Consider the following 14,822-nt stretch of genomic DNA (forward strand, 5'->3'; position numbering starts at 1 on the left):
AGACAACTTTGTTCAAAATGGTAAATTCTTATTGGGAAAAATGTTCTTAGACTTACTCAGTTATAATGATACAGATAACTGATTGTGTTAGCAGTGTTTGAGTATTTGGAACATTAGCAGAAACCATCAATAAAATATTCATCTTTTTTCATCATCTCAGCATATATCTCCATGAACATCAGGGGAAAGCAAATATACAAAATAAACTTTTAGGATACAGTATCACCAAAGCAATAGACAGTTGTCTGCTAAAGCAAATGAATACTCTTAGAGAACGCTCTATTTCCTTTAAATAGATTTCACTTATTTATTTTACAATATTTAGTTTCTAATCATATTACATCTACTTTTTAGCTGTGACAAATGAATTGACCACAGCTCTTGGAGGCTATTACCCAAACAATAAAATAATTTTACAAACTTAATTTTTTAAAAATAAAAATAATAAACTTGGAAATATCTTGCCACTAATATTTATATGGGAATTAACTAAAAATAAATGTATTATTCCCTTCTCTATCCCCATGAAATTAGACATTTCATGCAACTCACTGAGATTTCTTGTGCCTTTCATTAAGACATTAGACTTTTTCTAGAGCTGTAAAAAGGAAAAATAAAGCAGAACACTAATGCTTTCACTTGTTATACCAAAATAAATATAAGTTCGTGAAGCATTTACTTCACTACTCCCCCACCTTTTTTTAATTAAGGGAGTGAAATTCTTCTAAAACCAGGAGAACAAGTCAAGTCTAGTTTCACAGGACTTAAGAAAACAGTTAAACAAGTACAAGCCAAGAAAAGGCTGTTTCCTCTGATTATGTGATATAGTTTTTATTTGAATACAATAACAATTTTTTTTAGTGTTTTTCTTATCCCTCTAGATATCTGATTTCAGAAAAAGGTAGGGGGAAGGGTAGTTCTACCTTGCCTGGTTATGCTTTGATTTCACTCACTTTTTGGAATGTTTCAAGGATACAGAAAAACACGTTATGTTCCAAACTTTTTGACCCTTAATGGAGTCAATTAACATTTATACAGTTTTTCAATTATTTGGAATACACATACTTCAAACTGAAAGATTTTAAGGAAAAAAAAGTACTAGTCTTTGGGTCGTCTAAGCTTCGCCACTTTCTCCATGTTTCTTAAGGAAAAAAAAAACACTATAATTTATTTTATCAAAAATAAAATTAGAAAATAATCTTTGATTTGATTAAGTTTATTCATCTATCAATTTATATAGCAGTAATATGGTATACAACATTGAGAAAGAGAGAGAACAAGACCCCTGGACTCAGGAAGACGCAAGCAACTAACATGAAGAGTATGGGATCCAAGACAAATAATATAATGTCTTAGTACAGAAGTCTGTTAAGAACAGGTTACAGAGAAGGTGAAAATCTGAATTAGCAGAGGAAATTTATCTCTGGGAATATTAAAGAGCCAATAGGAATTTCCCTATTATAAAAAAAAAATCACAGATGAAATCCAGAAAAGAATATTAATTTGGCAGATAATTTTTTGATTCATTATATGAATTTCTTGTTCCTCAGTTTTTGAATACAAAAGTTATTTTTAAATAAAAAAATATATAGTAACAGTTTACTTAGAAAAAATACAAAGTGATCATTTTAAATGAAAGTAATTTCAAAAACAAATATTCAGTTCTTTAGCTCTAGGTTTGTTACAGGTAAAGAAAATGTTGGCTAATATTCTTATAAGTAAAGAACACTTGGAAAATATAAATTGTATTTTTATATATCATCATGACCAATATAAGTCTGTTTAAGGTCTTCTATCTTAATCATCATTTGATGATCTTGACTTTAATTACATAAAATGTAAAATTAAATCAAATTTGTAAATCAAAATAACTTAATATAAATGGTGAGGAAAAAAGCACATAAAGTCAACCACAGAATGGTGGACATGAAGTTATACAGTATGGAGAACTACATGTGGGTATAAACATAGATACATATGAGTATGTTTTTACACAACTATTTTTGTATCTATATATACACACATGTGTTTATGTGTATACAAAACTCTTTTTTTGTGCTATATAACTAAATGGAAACACACATACATCCTTCCATTGTGTAAATACAAATCCACTACTCTGGTTGAATTCATATGCTTTTTTCATAATTAAAAAATTATTTTTACACTAGATTTTAAGGGCAAGTAAATATAGATTTAATTGATAAATATTGACTATAGGACAATATTCTCATGAAAGAGCAAATTTCTAGATAAATGGTTTCTTTTTATTCTTCTATTCCCAGAGCAAATATTCTGAGGATTTGTATTGATAATAGTTGATTCAAAAATAAATAATTAAAATGTCTAGGTAGTTTTCATTTTACACACTCAGTATTTCACACAGTGAAGTCAAGATATTCAAATAATCCTTCTGGTGAAGATGGATAGCATTAAAACTCCTGTAATATTGGTCATGAGAACAGACAAAACCAAAATTTGTATATAGTAGAAATGTCCTTCAATTTTGGGAACAATATCTAGCATTTTCATTAAAAACCAAGCCAGAGTAAAAGAATAGGATTTTTTATTTTAAAGTAATTTCATCTAAAATAAAGATGTACATAAATGCCTTTATTCTAGTAATTCATATTACAAACATATGTAATAATATTCTTCAAGACTATGTTTCCAGAATCATATTGTATTTTATGATATAAAATTATTTTGGGATTCAAAAATAAGCATTATATTGTTCAAAAAAGGCATTTGTTTTCTTATAGTTTAACAAATCTTGTTTCTATCTCAATTTGATTTAGGAAAAAATTTCGATACTGCTTTTTTTTGGAATAATATTACTTTCATAAGCAATAAAATTAATGCTATAAAATGATATAAGTGAATGAGGAGAAAAAATGTATGTTTGTGGATTTGGAGTGATGAAACATTCTCATTCTTTGTGTGTGTGTGTGTGTGTGTGTAAATATGTATATATTTAAATATATATACATATATATCCTTCTCTCCTTCTCTCCCTCCATATCTCTCTCTCTCTGTCCTTTCCTCCTCTCTCCCTCCACCATATACATATTTACTATATTCACATGGCATATAATTTTGATCATTTGATTCTTAAATTCATTTGAGGTAGATATTCAAGATTTGCAAGGAGGATCAGAGATAGTCTCATAAAGATGTATTAAGGACTGACTGGAAAATTCTACTCCTTGTCTCTCTTGATTATATATGTACATATGTATAGATACATATATATTATTATATATTCAGGAATTTTCTCACTCTGCTATAATAACATTAGATGAGAGTAGTTTCTTTCTAGATGACTAGAGCTTAACTTATTGGTTAACAAAAAGACTTTCTATGTGAATTGTTACTTCTGATGGATGGTGTTAACTTAGGTAAAGAATGGGATTAATTATTACTAGGCCCAGGAAAATATTCAAGGACAATCCATATAATTTAAGAAAGAGAATTTTTTATAACACTCTACAATATCCTCATAAATACTTCTCTCACTCTTGCTTAAGTTCTATTATAATCTTCCAAGTAGTTACCTGACAATGTTGTTTAATAAGATTTGATTTTTTTTAATAGCTAAATAATTTGTTTTATAGAAAAGAAACAAATGTTTCTAATATCAAAAACAAGTAGAAGTAGATTTAATATAAAATATTTCTAACACATTTTCAGCACAGGAAAGCAAGGAAATGCAAATATCTTTGTATTTTTTCATGATATCTAAAAAACTAAAAAGTGAGGACAGTTAGTTGATATTGTCCCCTTGGCATTATATGACTCAAAGATCCTCAGAAAACACTTTTATTGAGTCAATTTTTCTCTCCTTCTGACATAGTAGTAGTTGTAGAATCAGCAAGGTTCTCTGTCTCTTTCTTTTTCTCTGAGAGCAGAAACTTTATAGAATCTCTAGTTGATTTCTTTGCCTATTTAGGGACTGGTATATCCCAGATAACTAAAAATTTGTCCCTTTTTTCAAAATATTTCTCTTGACATCTTTACTACTAATTCTTTTGGGTATTATACCTCTTTTTCTTCCAATAGTTCACAGTCCTATTTACCTTTTTAATAGGTATTCTTATTTTGGTATATGAATTATTGGTAGAAGTTATTATAAAGCTAAAATCTTCATGCAAAACAGTACAAAATATAGGAATCTCTTTTAGTATTAGTTTATATATAAGTTGGGATATGCTTAGAAGCTTCCCCAATAAATATGAGTAAAGCAAGAATACTCACTTTTTTGTTAATTTTAATTGAGAAATGTTATAGCATTAAGCTATTAACAACAAGAACAAGAAATTAAAGATTAGTAATATAAGGAAGAAGGAGGCAGGGCAGTGGCTAGAGTACCAGGCCTGGAATCCAGAGGACTCTGTCTTCCTGAGTTAAAATTTAGCTTCACTCACTTACTAGCTAAATGATGCTGGACCAGACACCTAAGACTGTTTTCCTTAATTTCCTCATCTATAAAATGAGATGAAGAAGGAAAAAGCAAATCACTCTGACATCATTGCCAAGAAAACCCTACACAAAGGGTCAGTAACAAAGAAGAGACAAAACTTTCTCTATTTATTCATTATATAATAGTTTACTTATAAAATTCTAGAAAATCAGCAAAGAAACTAATTGAGACAATAGTATCAGCAAAGTTCACAAGATGCAAAAGAAACTGACAAGAATAAACAATATATTTATATAATGACAATATCCAAGAGGCAGTATTAAAAAGAAAAGTTCATTTTCCAAAAGTAAATAACTTCAAAATACTTAAAATATTAGGAATCCAATTTAAGCCATACTTAACACCTGCATAAACACATTTATAAAATGTTTCTTAAAGAAATAAAGAGCAACTTAAATTTTTAGGGGAATATTTAGTGCTATTGGCTAGGCTGTGCCAGTGTAATAAAATGATAATACTATGAAAGTTAATTTACAGATTTATTGTTATTCAAATCTAACAAGACAAAGGGCAATTTTATATACACAGAGAAGTATGAAAAGTTTTATATGAACTGATACACAGTAAAATAAGCAGAGATCATTTATAAGACTATAACAATGTATATGGAAATAATAACAAAATTGAATGTTGGGATATTTAAATGACCAAGCTTGGTCTCAGAGAAGAAATATGAGAAGACACATGCCCTTACTTCTTTGAGAAACAGACTTCAGTGTAGAATATTGCATATTATATTGGTCTTTTTAAAATGTGTTTTTTAGATTTTCCTAAAAAATTTTCTCTTCACATAATTCACATCAGTAACCTTCCTCTGTAACATGCAGTCCAGAGCATTTGAGGTCAAAAGCCTTAAGTTACATACTTTTCATGTATTAGAAATAAGACTTGATTTCTAGATCTTCCTGGATCTAAAGCTCTCTCTAGCCACTGAACTAATTTGTATTTGTCTCTTAAAACTGGCAAGTTCTGAGATAATAATAGTAATAATAATAATAATAAACAGCTGACATTCTTGCAAATTTTTAGTTTTCAAAACATCTTATATATCTTATTTCATTTAAATCTCACAATAACTTTTTGAAGTAGGTACTATGAGCAATGTTATATCTATTTTGCAGATGAGCATCTCAAGGTGGTTAAATGATTTGCACAACTGACATAGATAATAAATATCAGAACTAGTATTTGAACTTGTCTACTTGGTTTCAAGCCAAAAAAAGTTTGAAAATTATTTTAATTTAGGAAAAAATGCATTCCTAAATTTTCACACTCAGGCAGTTATGGAGATTCAACTATATAAGTAAGCAGAGCTAGCTAAGAAATGCACCAACTCTCCCAATCAAGCATTAGCTACAGGCAACAGAATTAAATAAGAATCAAAACTCTGGAGTGGTATATATAAGGATGAAGCCATTGTACTACTGCTCTAGTTGGTTCTCTTCAAAGAGTGAGAATTCAGTGTACCAGGTGAGATTTCTTTGTGGTCATGTGTGGTCTGTTATTCCTATGTGGCTTGTCTAATGTATTTTTGTGCTCTTCTGTGTCTTGTCTAACCCAGGGAAGTCTTGTATTCCAGAGCATGCTGAGAAATTCCTGAATTCATAAGCACAGAGAATACTTACATAAGAATTTGGTGATGATTTTAAAGTCAATTACTATTTCCTTGAAAAACCTTTCTATCACTTCCCTCATAAGTAATGGGACGTGAAAGTTTAGGTTGGAGAGTCTTGTCTTTTTGTGAGATTGCCTTAGGGAAGCAGATCCTGAGTAGGTAAAGAGCTAAAAACTCTTATATATATATATTTGCCTTTGGAGTTATCTATTCCTTAATAGTTAGCCACATATATATGCTATATAAGCTTATATGTACATGATATAGGTATATAGTTTCTGTGTGTGTGTGTGATATGTGTTTGTGTGTGTTTGGTGAAACTGCCAAGTATTTGAGAGATACAAATGGTAGAAAAATTATTAAAATGTAAATAAGGGCTTGTTCTGTCTCTCTACCTTCCACATTACATGTACATCTTCCACATCAAGAATCTATGGTGTTGGTGTCTATTTTTGGTTTTGGATTGAAAATTCATGGAATAAAAGACCTATATCTATTCCACATAGGTTGTGTCCTGTTCAGTCTGGCCCTCTGTAAGACCCTGTGATAAGGTAGATAATATATTCAAAAAAGATGGATGTTGTTTATGAAAGAATTTCTTAGTGTGTCATGACGTTTCCATAGAATTATACTTTGACTCCTAAAAAATGTCAGGCATTGCTCTGAATGTAAAAACTAATTTTGGGGATGATAACCATCTAATGTGGATTATAGAAGAATAAAAATATATATTTTTAAAACATATGCTAACAAACTTGCCACTATGGCTACATGTCTTAAATCAGATGCTACCCATTCATTAAACTAAAGATTTCCAGTTAAATTATCATCAGTCATTATTTTAAATATATCTTCAAAATTCTATGTTTTAAATTCAATTCTGACTTTTTAAATTCAAATATTAAAATCTATTTTTATTCCTATTTAACTTTCATGTACAATTATTTTAATAGCTATGTTTTCTTTAAAGAAAATGATGTGATTAAAATTTTCCTACCAATCATTCCTTGGAAGTCCAAGAAATCTAGAAATGTCATTTTTTGATTAAATTATTTTGTCTTTTTTTTTTTTTTTGGTTACTTAAAGAATATTTAGCACCATATAAAAAGTCAAATTCTTCCCACCTCAAAAGGCCTTTTTCTATATTTTATTCATAAGACATTGTATATGATTTTACTATTTTATATATATGCTTACATATAATATAACAGATATTTGCAATTTTAATGGACTAGAGAAATATAATATTAGGTAGAGGTATGATAGAAAGAAATAAAAGTTCCAAAGATAGCAAATTGTTGACCATTACTAGAATATTATTGTAGAAAATAAAAAATCATGCCTTCTGTAGTTATGATAGAAAAATAAAAGATTTAACTAATGTTTTACTCACCCATTCCGCAACCTTGCTCTGTACTTTCACCTCAGGTTGACGTAGAATGTTTTGAATAATCATAGAAATCCGGTAAATTATGCCATCTGTCCATTGAAAATAACATTTAGAAAAACACTGTATTCTTTTCATAAGAATATGTGTAATTTCAATACAAGTGATAAAAAAACAAACAAGTAGCCTCAAAGAGGTTGTTTCATTTTATCCCTTTAGTTATTTTAAACTCATAAAGAATCACCATAGGGTTCAGCCATCAAATTCAATTCTACAGGTCTTGTGTCACTAAATCACATGCTGTACTTTTAGTTGTTTATGCTATTTAGAATTCTATAGCTTCCTGTTTTCATTTTTGTTTACTTTCTTTCATGCACTAAAGTTGTAGTTCATCCCTCTTTTATATTGCATATTACAGACTGATATATAAAAACTTGAAAAAGATATGGGTGAAAATTGATTTAAATAACAACAGAAGAAAAAGCTCTCAAGAATTAAACTATTATTAATATGAGCTCTATGGATCCTGTTTAAGATTTCTTTTGTCCTTTAGTAATGACTGGACTTAACTTTACTAATTCCACTAATAGAGCAATGACGAGGAGGGTATAAAAACCATTACTAAATTATATATATGTGTATATATATGTATATATATATATATATATATATATATATATACACACATATATACATATATACATATATATATACATATATATCTGTAGGCACTAATTAAAATGCTTGTTGGATTGACTTGAGTTCTGCAAAATACTGTTAATGTTTGCCATGAACATTTTAAAGGTTAGTTAAACTGATTCTGTATGACTCTAAAACAATCATGATCAGATGAAAGACCAAAAAAAAAAAGGAAAATAAGAAAAAGGTCAGACTTTACATGTTTTCAATAAGATCTATTAAAGGGCTATATTAATATCTTATTGTTGCATGGAATTGACCACAGTTTTCAAAGGCTATACAATTAAATTCAAGCTTTGGGAAACTATTAAAGCTAGAAAGACTTCTGCTACTGTCTTGGAGATGACCATTCTCTATAAATGAGGAAAAAGAAGCATATTACCAGAAAATATCTTCCAAGGAATAGCTTTTTTTGATGGAAAGGGGCAAGAGAGTAGATTTCTGGACAAGGGCACCATAATTGTATACAGGATCTAAAAACACTGCACCCTGCTTTGGGGGAAGGCATATTCTTGTTGATCAAATGGTGGATCTTTTGAATCATTAAAGTAAGATGATAAATTGGAGTTTGGATGATTTCCCCCAACCAAATCATTACTTTCTGCTATAAAGACAAATGTATAGAAAGATCATTTTTACTTATTATTAATGTCTCTATCCTACATATTATTATTAGGTTAGTTTTGTTGAAACATGGTTTTTAAACAAGCCATCTTATGAATAAAAAAGTGAACAATGGCTCTTCACTGTTTATCAAAATAAAATGGAAATCCCTTAGCTTGGTATTTAAAAACTTCCATGATTTGAACATCACCTACCTACTTAATCTTACATCTGGCTACCTTCTCTGTGGTAGAAAGAGAAGCCTGTCTTCAAAATGGAAGCTTAAAAGCTTCAAAATGGAAGAGTCTATTTCTCATTTAAACTTTGTATCTACTAATATCTACCAGAATATTTCACAGGTAGAAAAGAGTTTAATACATATTTGTTCATAGCATTTTACAAATATTATCTCATTTTGTCCTCACAATAAACCTAAAATATAAGCCTCATTACTGTTGCTTATTACCATTAGAGAATAAAACTAAGAAAGGTAGAGTTTAAGTGATTTGTCTGAATTTAAAACAGTAATTAGGAGACAGATTAGATTTGAACTTGTGAGTTGATAACTCTGATCCAGCACTCTATCTACTGTACCACCTAGCTGCCTCAATTTGTTAAGTAAATGAATGAAACTGAGTCTCTTTCAGTTCTCTGGAATTAACTGCTTTCTTCCCTCTAAGACTTTGTTCAAGCTTTTCTGTCAGGGATGCGCTTTCTCCCAGGAAACTTTCTGTCAAGGATGCTCTTTTTCCCCAGTAAACTTTCCCCCTAACTTTGGCATGTCCAAATTCTACCAATTTTCAAAGCCCAAGCCATATGCCCCCTCTTCTAAGATTTCCCTGCTTAACCTGATCCTAGCTAAAAGTGTTTTTTCTTCTGATAACATCATACATGGTACCCTTCATGGGGCACTTTGATGATATTTCTCATCTTTAAGTTACATGTGCTCTTATCCTCTCTCCTATTATCCTATAGACTAGAAGAGGATCAAAATGGCTTCTTAATTCTTTTTCCCTTCTTCTCCTCTATTACATCTCATTCTCCCATACTACCTTGTTTCATAGTAGATGCTCAGTAAACATTTGTTTAAATTTAGCAATATTTTAAAACTAATTTGAATTTTCTAACTCACCTGGCAGACTCTTCTAATGAATGGATGTATTATACTTGGCATTTTTGTCAAGTTAGCTTCAAAATACAAAAAAAGAAACATAATCTTTTTGAATTGTTTATGTTCTTTTTGAAGGGAAAAGAGAAAGGTATGTCTAAAGAGATGGGAAATTCTATTGTGATTTTTATGTATAATCAACTTTCTTTGTGTGATACTTGGGAAAATATCAAAATGAAATTCAAAACAAATACAAACACACATCTGTGAGTGTTTCTGTATGAATAAGTTTGGGATAAATGTTAGAAGTAGTGAGTTAAGACTGTAGGGTATGGGCAATAAAAATATGAAAATTACCAATAAGAAAACCTCATCCTCCATCATCATATCTGCCAACATTTGAATTAGGGTCAAAATAGGCCAATAACCACTACTCTTTAATAAGTTTAGATGACCAAAAGCAGCTACATTGAAATATTGAGTTTTAATGCATATGGATTAGCTTGTTTCAATCTATTCACTCAACCTTTTTGAGCCTGATTTCACATTCTTTTTTAAAATAAAGAATGACTTCATGGACAAAACACTTTTGAAATCAACAGAGATCTAGTTTGGAATCTGTCTCCAGGACTAATTGTATGATCTTGGACAAATCACTTTACTCTCAAAGCCCTTTAAAGAAATAAATATTAGTTATATTATCTATTATTCTATTTCACAGGGTTGTGGTGAGAAAAGTATTTTTAAATGTTAAAGCATATATACATATATGTGTAAAAGTATGTTAATATATACTCTTATGTATATATATAGAGAGACATATACATACATATATATATATATATATATATATATATATATATATATATATATATATATATATATATATATACATATATATATATATAATTTTATTCTTCTTTGGGACAGATTAACTGGTATTATGTAATGACTCTAACTTTCAGATAAGCTGATATAATTTTCCACATGAGGTAGACAACATCCTAAGCATCTAGGAAAACTAGAGTTAAGAAATCTATTTAAAGATATTCTCTATGAAAATCTTAATGAACATTTATCAAATACAGTCAGTTGGATATTTTAAAAGCTACCACTAGATGGTGACCTAAAGCATGATATTGGAAAATACGATTCCTTTCCACTATCTAAGTGATTATGAGGATATATAATTGCTCCATGGTGATTAAAAGTGATATTTTAAGAAGGAGGAAAAAGAACATAAAGCAATATGTGGTAGGATTTTTAATTATTAAAAATTTCAATATTATGAATGTTTATGCATTTTTAATGGTTTATCTACTTCTTTGTTTAATGTTTTCAAACCTACTTTTTTAGCTTTGAAAAAAAAAGATATAATAGCAATAACACAAAGCAAAAATGAAACCAATTTACAAATTTAATCACTACCTTAGAATTGTATTGATTAGTAAATGGAAGGACAGAAAAACTAAAATATACTAGTTATCTGGCTAACAAAATTGTTGAGTGCAGTTTTACGGTATATAATTTTTAGGTTATTTTATTTTTTCCAATTATATGTAAAAATAGCTTTCAATGTTCATTTTTGTAAGATTTTGAATTCCAAATTTTTCTCCCTACCTACCTTTCTTTACCCCTCCCCAAGGCAGCATGCAGTCTGATTTAGGTTATACATGTACAATCATGTTCAACATATTTCCATATTAGTCAAGCTGTTTTGAAAGAGTAATCAGAACAAAAGAGAAAAACCACACACAAAAAGGTAAAAATAGTTGCACCTAATATTTTAAATGATTGATTAAAGCCATATTAACTATTTCCTACAAGTAAGTTTAAAATATAACTAGCTAACTCAGTTTATTTTTCCTACATTGCACTGAACAGACTGACACTATGGTTAACCTCTGATCTGCAAAAGCAGTTAAGGTCATTAAGTGAGTCACACAAGGAAGATAAAATGCCTCTGGAAGGCATAAGAAGTAGAATTCCTGCCATATTGATTCATTAGCTGGCATATTGCAGCAGAAGATGCATTGTTATCAGAGGAAATGGATGATCCATGATGTGTTACTGGAGAGGATATACTTTGAAATGGCAAGAAAAATTGATGGACAGTTTTCTTTGTGCTATCCTGGAATCTAAGCTGTCTTCATCTAGAGGATTAATAGCTCCTGGGACTGCCAGAATGGAAATGTATGAGTTAAATATTCATAAATTATGGAGGCTTCAAAAGATATATGCCCTGTCTACCAAAGCTCATCATTGTCATAAATAGTAGTAGAACCTAAAATGTGCATTCTTTAAAGAAAATACTCTAAAATACATCTATTACCCAAGTGAGTGAAACTTCTAAGACTAGAATCAAGACCTTACTCTTTGGTATGAATCATCTGAAAAAACAATCCCAAAAAAGTCCCAAAGGTTTTTTTTGTTTTTTTTTTTTATGAAATCTGCCATTAGTTAGATGTCTTTTATTTGAGCCATGAGTAATGCTACATCTTTATAATTCCCTATAAGTTACAGAATTGAAACATTTTGATTTAGGTTCTTTCCATGGATATGAAGTTTTAATAATGGTAGTTAAAAAGACTGATGGTGTTGAGAAGATACTGAGGAAGCTATTGAATAACATGTGTGCTCATGGAGTAAATCTTTGCAGGTGATTGAACAGAAGGGGATATGAACCCTTGATTGGAAATAGTAGATAAGAAACTAAATTTAAATAGAAAAGAAAAAAGGGAGAAAGATATAGGAAAGAGAAGAAAAAGGGCCCCATTTCCAGTGGTTTTTCCTTGGAATGAATCTATGTCTACTGGGACAATTGATGTTTTACTCTTCACTGATATTGTGGTAGTACTAATTAAAGAAACTGAATAAATGTTGATTTGGGGACATAAGGCTTTGCCCTTCTGCATGCGAAACTACAACTGCAAGAAAAGTAAGACTCTGAGACTACACTGATATATCCTAAGAAGCCAGATTCAATGCTGCCCACTTTTATAAGTATCTAATATTTCAAGCTAGAAGGAATCTTAAAAGAAAATCTAGTCCAATGTTTTTAGTTCTCAGATGAGAAAATTGAGACCTAAGGAGATTAAAGTGATTTGCATACCATCATCCAGCAAAGTTAAGAATTAGGCCTCTGGGGCGCTAAGTATTTTCACTATACTATGCTGCTTCCAATGCAGAGATGCAACCATTTTTAGACACAGACCTTAGATGGATATATCAGATCTTAAGCATCCTATAAAATCATCCAAAAAAAAAGCATTATATTCTATATATTCTGTAGCTTTAAACATTCTGGCATATAAATAAGAACAAGCTAATGGGAGAAAAAAAGGAGTCATACTGTTTCATGACTGGAGGGTAGAAAGAGGTAATGTTGGGAAATTAGATGGCAACAGTGTTTGCTCTTTGTTTTAAATTCCTTGTCACTTAACTTTTTATTCTCTTTAGGATTTAAGAATTAAAGGCCATCTAAATGGTGCCTGGGCCTGGAGTCAAATACTTATATTCTCTGTGACACTGGGCAAGTCATGTCACGCTGGTTTGGTTTCCTGATCTGTAAAATGAGCTAGAGAAGGAAATGGCAAAGCACTCAAGTATCTTTGCCAAGAAAACCCCAAATGTGATCCCAAAGAGTTGGACATGACTGAAACAACTAAACAACAAGAATTAAAATTTTAGAGAAGATGTCAACCTGCATTACTCAAGAAAAATCTTCCCTGGGAAGTCCCCAATTAAATGACAGGACCAGACTCTATTTCTATCTTAAAATGAATCTTTTTTCTTATTAATATCATGCTACAAGAATAATTCCAAATTATATCAAAAAGATTCAACAAAAAATGAGAGACATTGAGCAATAGTTTTAATAAATAATATGTGCAGATAAGAAAATGAACATTACAGCATTATAACATGATAAAGAGATAGCTTTTCTCCTTGCCAAAGTCAATCCATCCTCATGAACAATTGATTATATATCATTCCCTCCTATCTTCTTCATTAGACTCCTCCCATTATTATATATGTCTTCTCTATCTGTCTACTGATTCTATCCCTGCTGCTCTTTTCACACTTAAAATCCTTCTGCAAACTGGCTTCCAACCTCTATCATTCAATTAAAATTGCTTTCTCCAAAATAATCAATATCTTTTAATTGACACATTTAAAGGCCTTTGTTCAACCTTCATCATTCTTGATCTCTTGTAGTATCTGACAGTAAAATATGGCTTTCTTCTTCAGAATATTATTGACAGATTAAAAAAAATATATTTTTTTTTGCTAAGGCAATTGGGATTAAGTGACTTGCCCAGAATCACACAGGTAGGAAGTATTAAGTGTCTGAAATCACATTTGAATTTAGGTCCTCCTGACTCCAGGATTGGTGCTCTATCCACTGCACTATCTAGTTGCCCCTGTTTTAGAAAAAACAAAACAAAACTGTCAAATAAGTGGATTATTTTATTTGATAGCTATACTAATTTTTCCCCCAGAAAAAGAAACAAAAAAAACCCCAGAAAAAAATAACCAAGATCAATCCACTGTATTTCAACTAAATATCACTAGATAGCGTTTTACTACATAATGATGTTTAAAGTTTTTTGGTTCTGAGGCGGTTTTTTTTCTTCTTCTTCACATCAATAATGGTTAAAAATAAAAATTTTCCTTTAGGTAATTATGAATTTCAAATCATTTCTGATGATTCTAATATATTTGCCCATCGTGGTGAAATCAAAATGCAACAGATGATGTAAAATTAGGAGAACTAAATGAATGACGATAAAGCGTTTTTTTTTTTTTTTTTTTCAAGAATTTCAGAAATTACATGGAGAATGACTACAGATTTACTCCACCAAGTCTGGGCTTCCAACAGAGGATGTGTCAGTAGTAGGGGGAGAAGTTCACAGAGGCTCTTTTGTAT

General features: G+C 30.1%; 1 protein-coding gene across 3 annotated transcripts in view; it reads right to left on the bottom strand.

The window, feature by feature from the left end:
• ADGRG6 (adhesion G protein-coupled receptor G6) overlaps positions 1–14,822 on the bottom strand; it is a 172,734-nt gene that overhangs the window by 58,198 nt on the left and 99,714 nt on the right. For all 3 annotated transcript variants that reach the window (XM_074309671.1, XM_074309670.1, XM_074309672.1), the window contains one exon: positions 7,489–7,574. In XM_074309671.1, coding sequence (XP_074165772.1) covers positions 7,489–7,574 — 86 coding nt within the window. The remainder of the gene's footprint in view (positions 1–7,488; positions 7,575–14,822) is intronic.

Source organism: Sminthopsis crassicaudata, chromosome 4 (genome assembly GCF_048593235.1).
Source record: "Sminthopsis crassicaudata isolate SCR6 chromosome 4, ASM4859323v1, whole genome shotgun sequence".
NCBI lineage: Eukaryota > Metazoa > Chordata > Mammalia > Dasyuromorphia > Dasyuridae > Sminthopsis > Sminthopsis crassicaudata.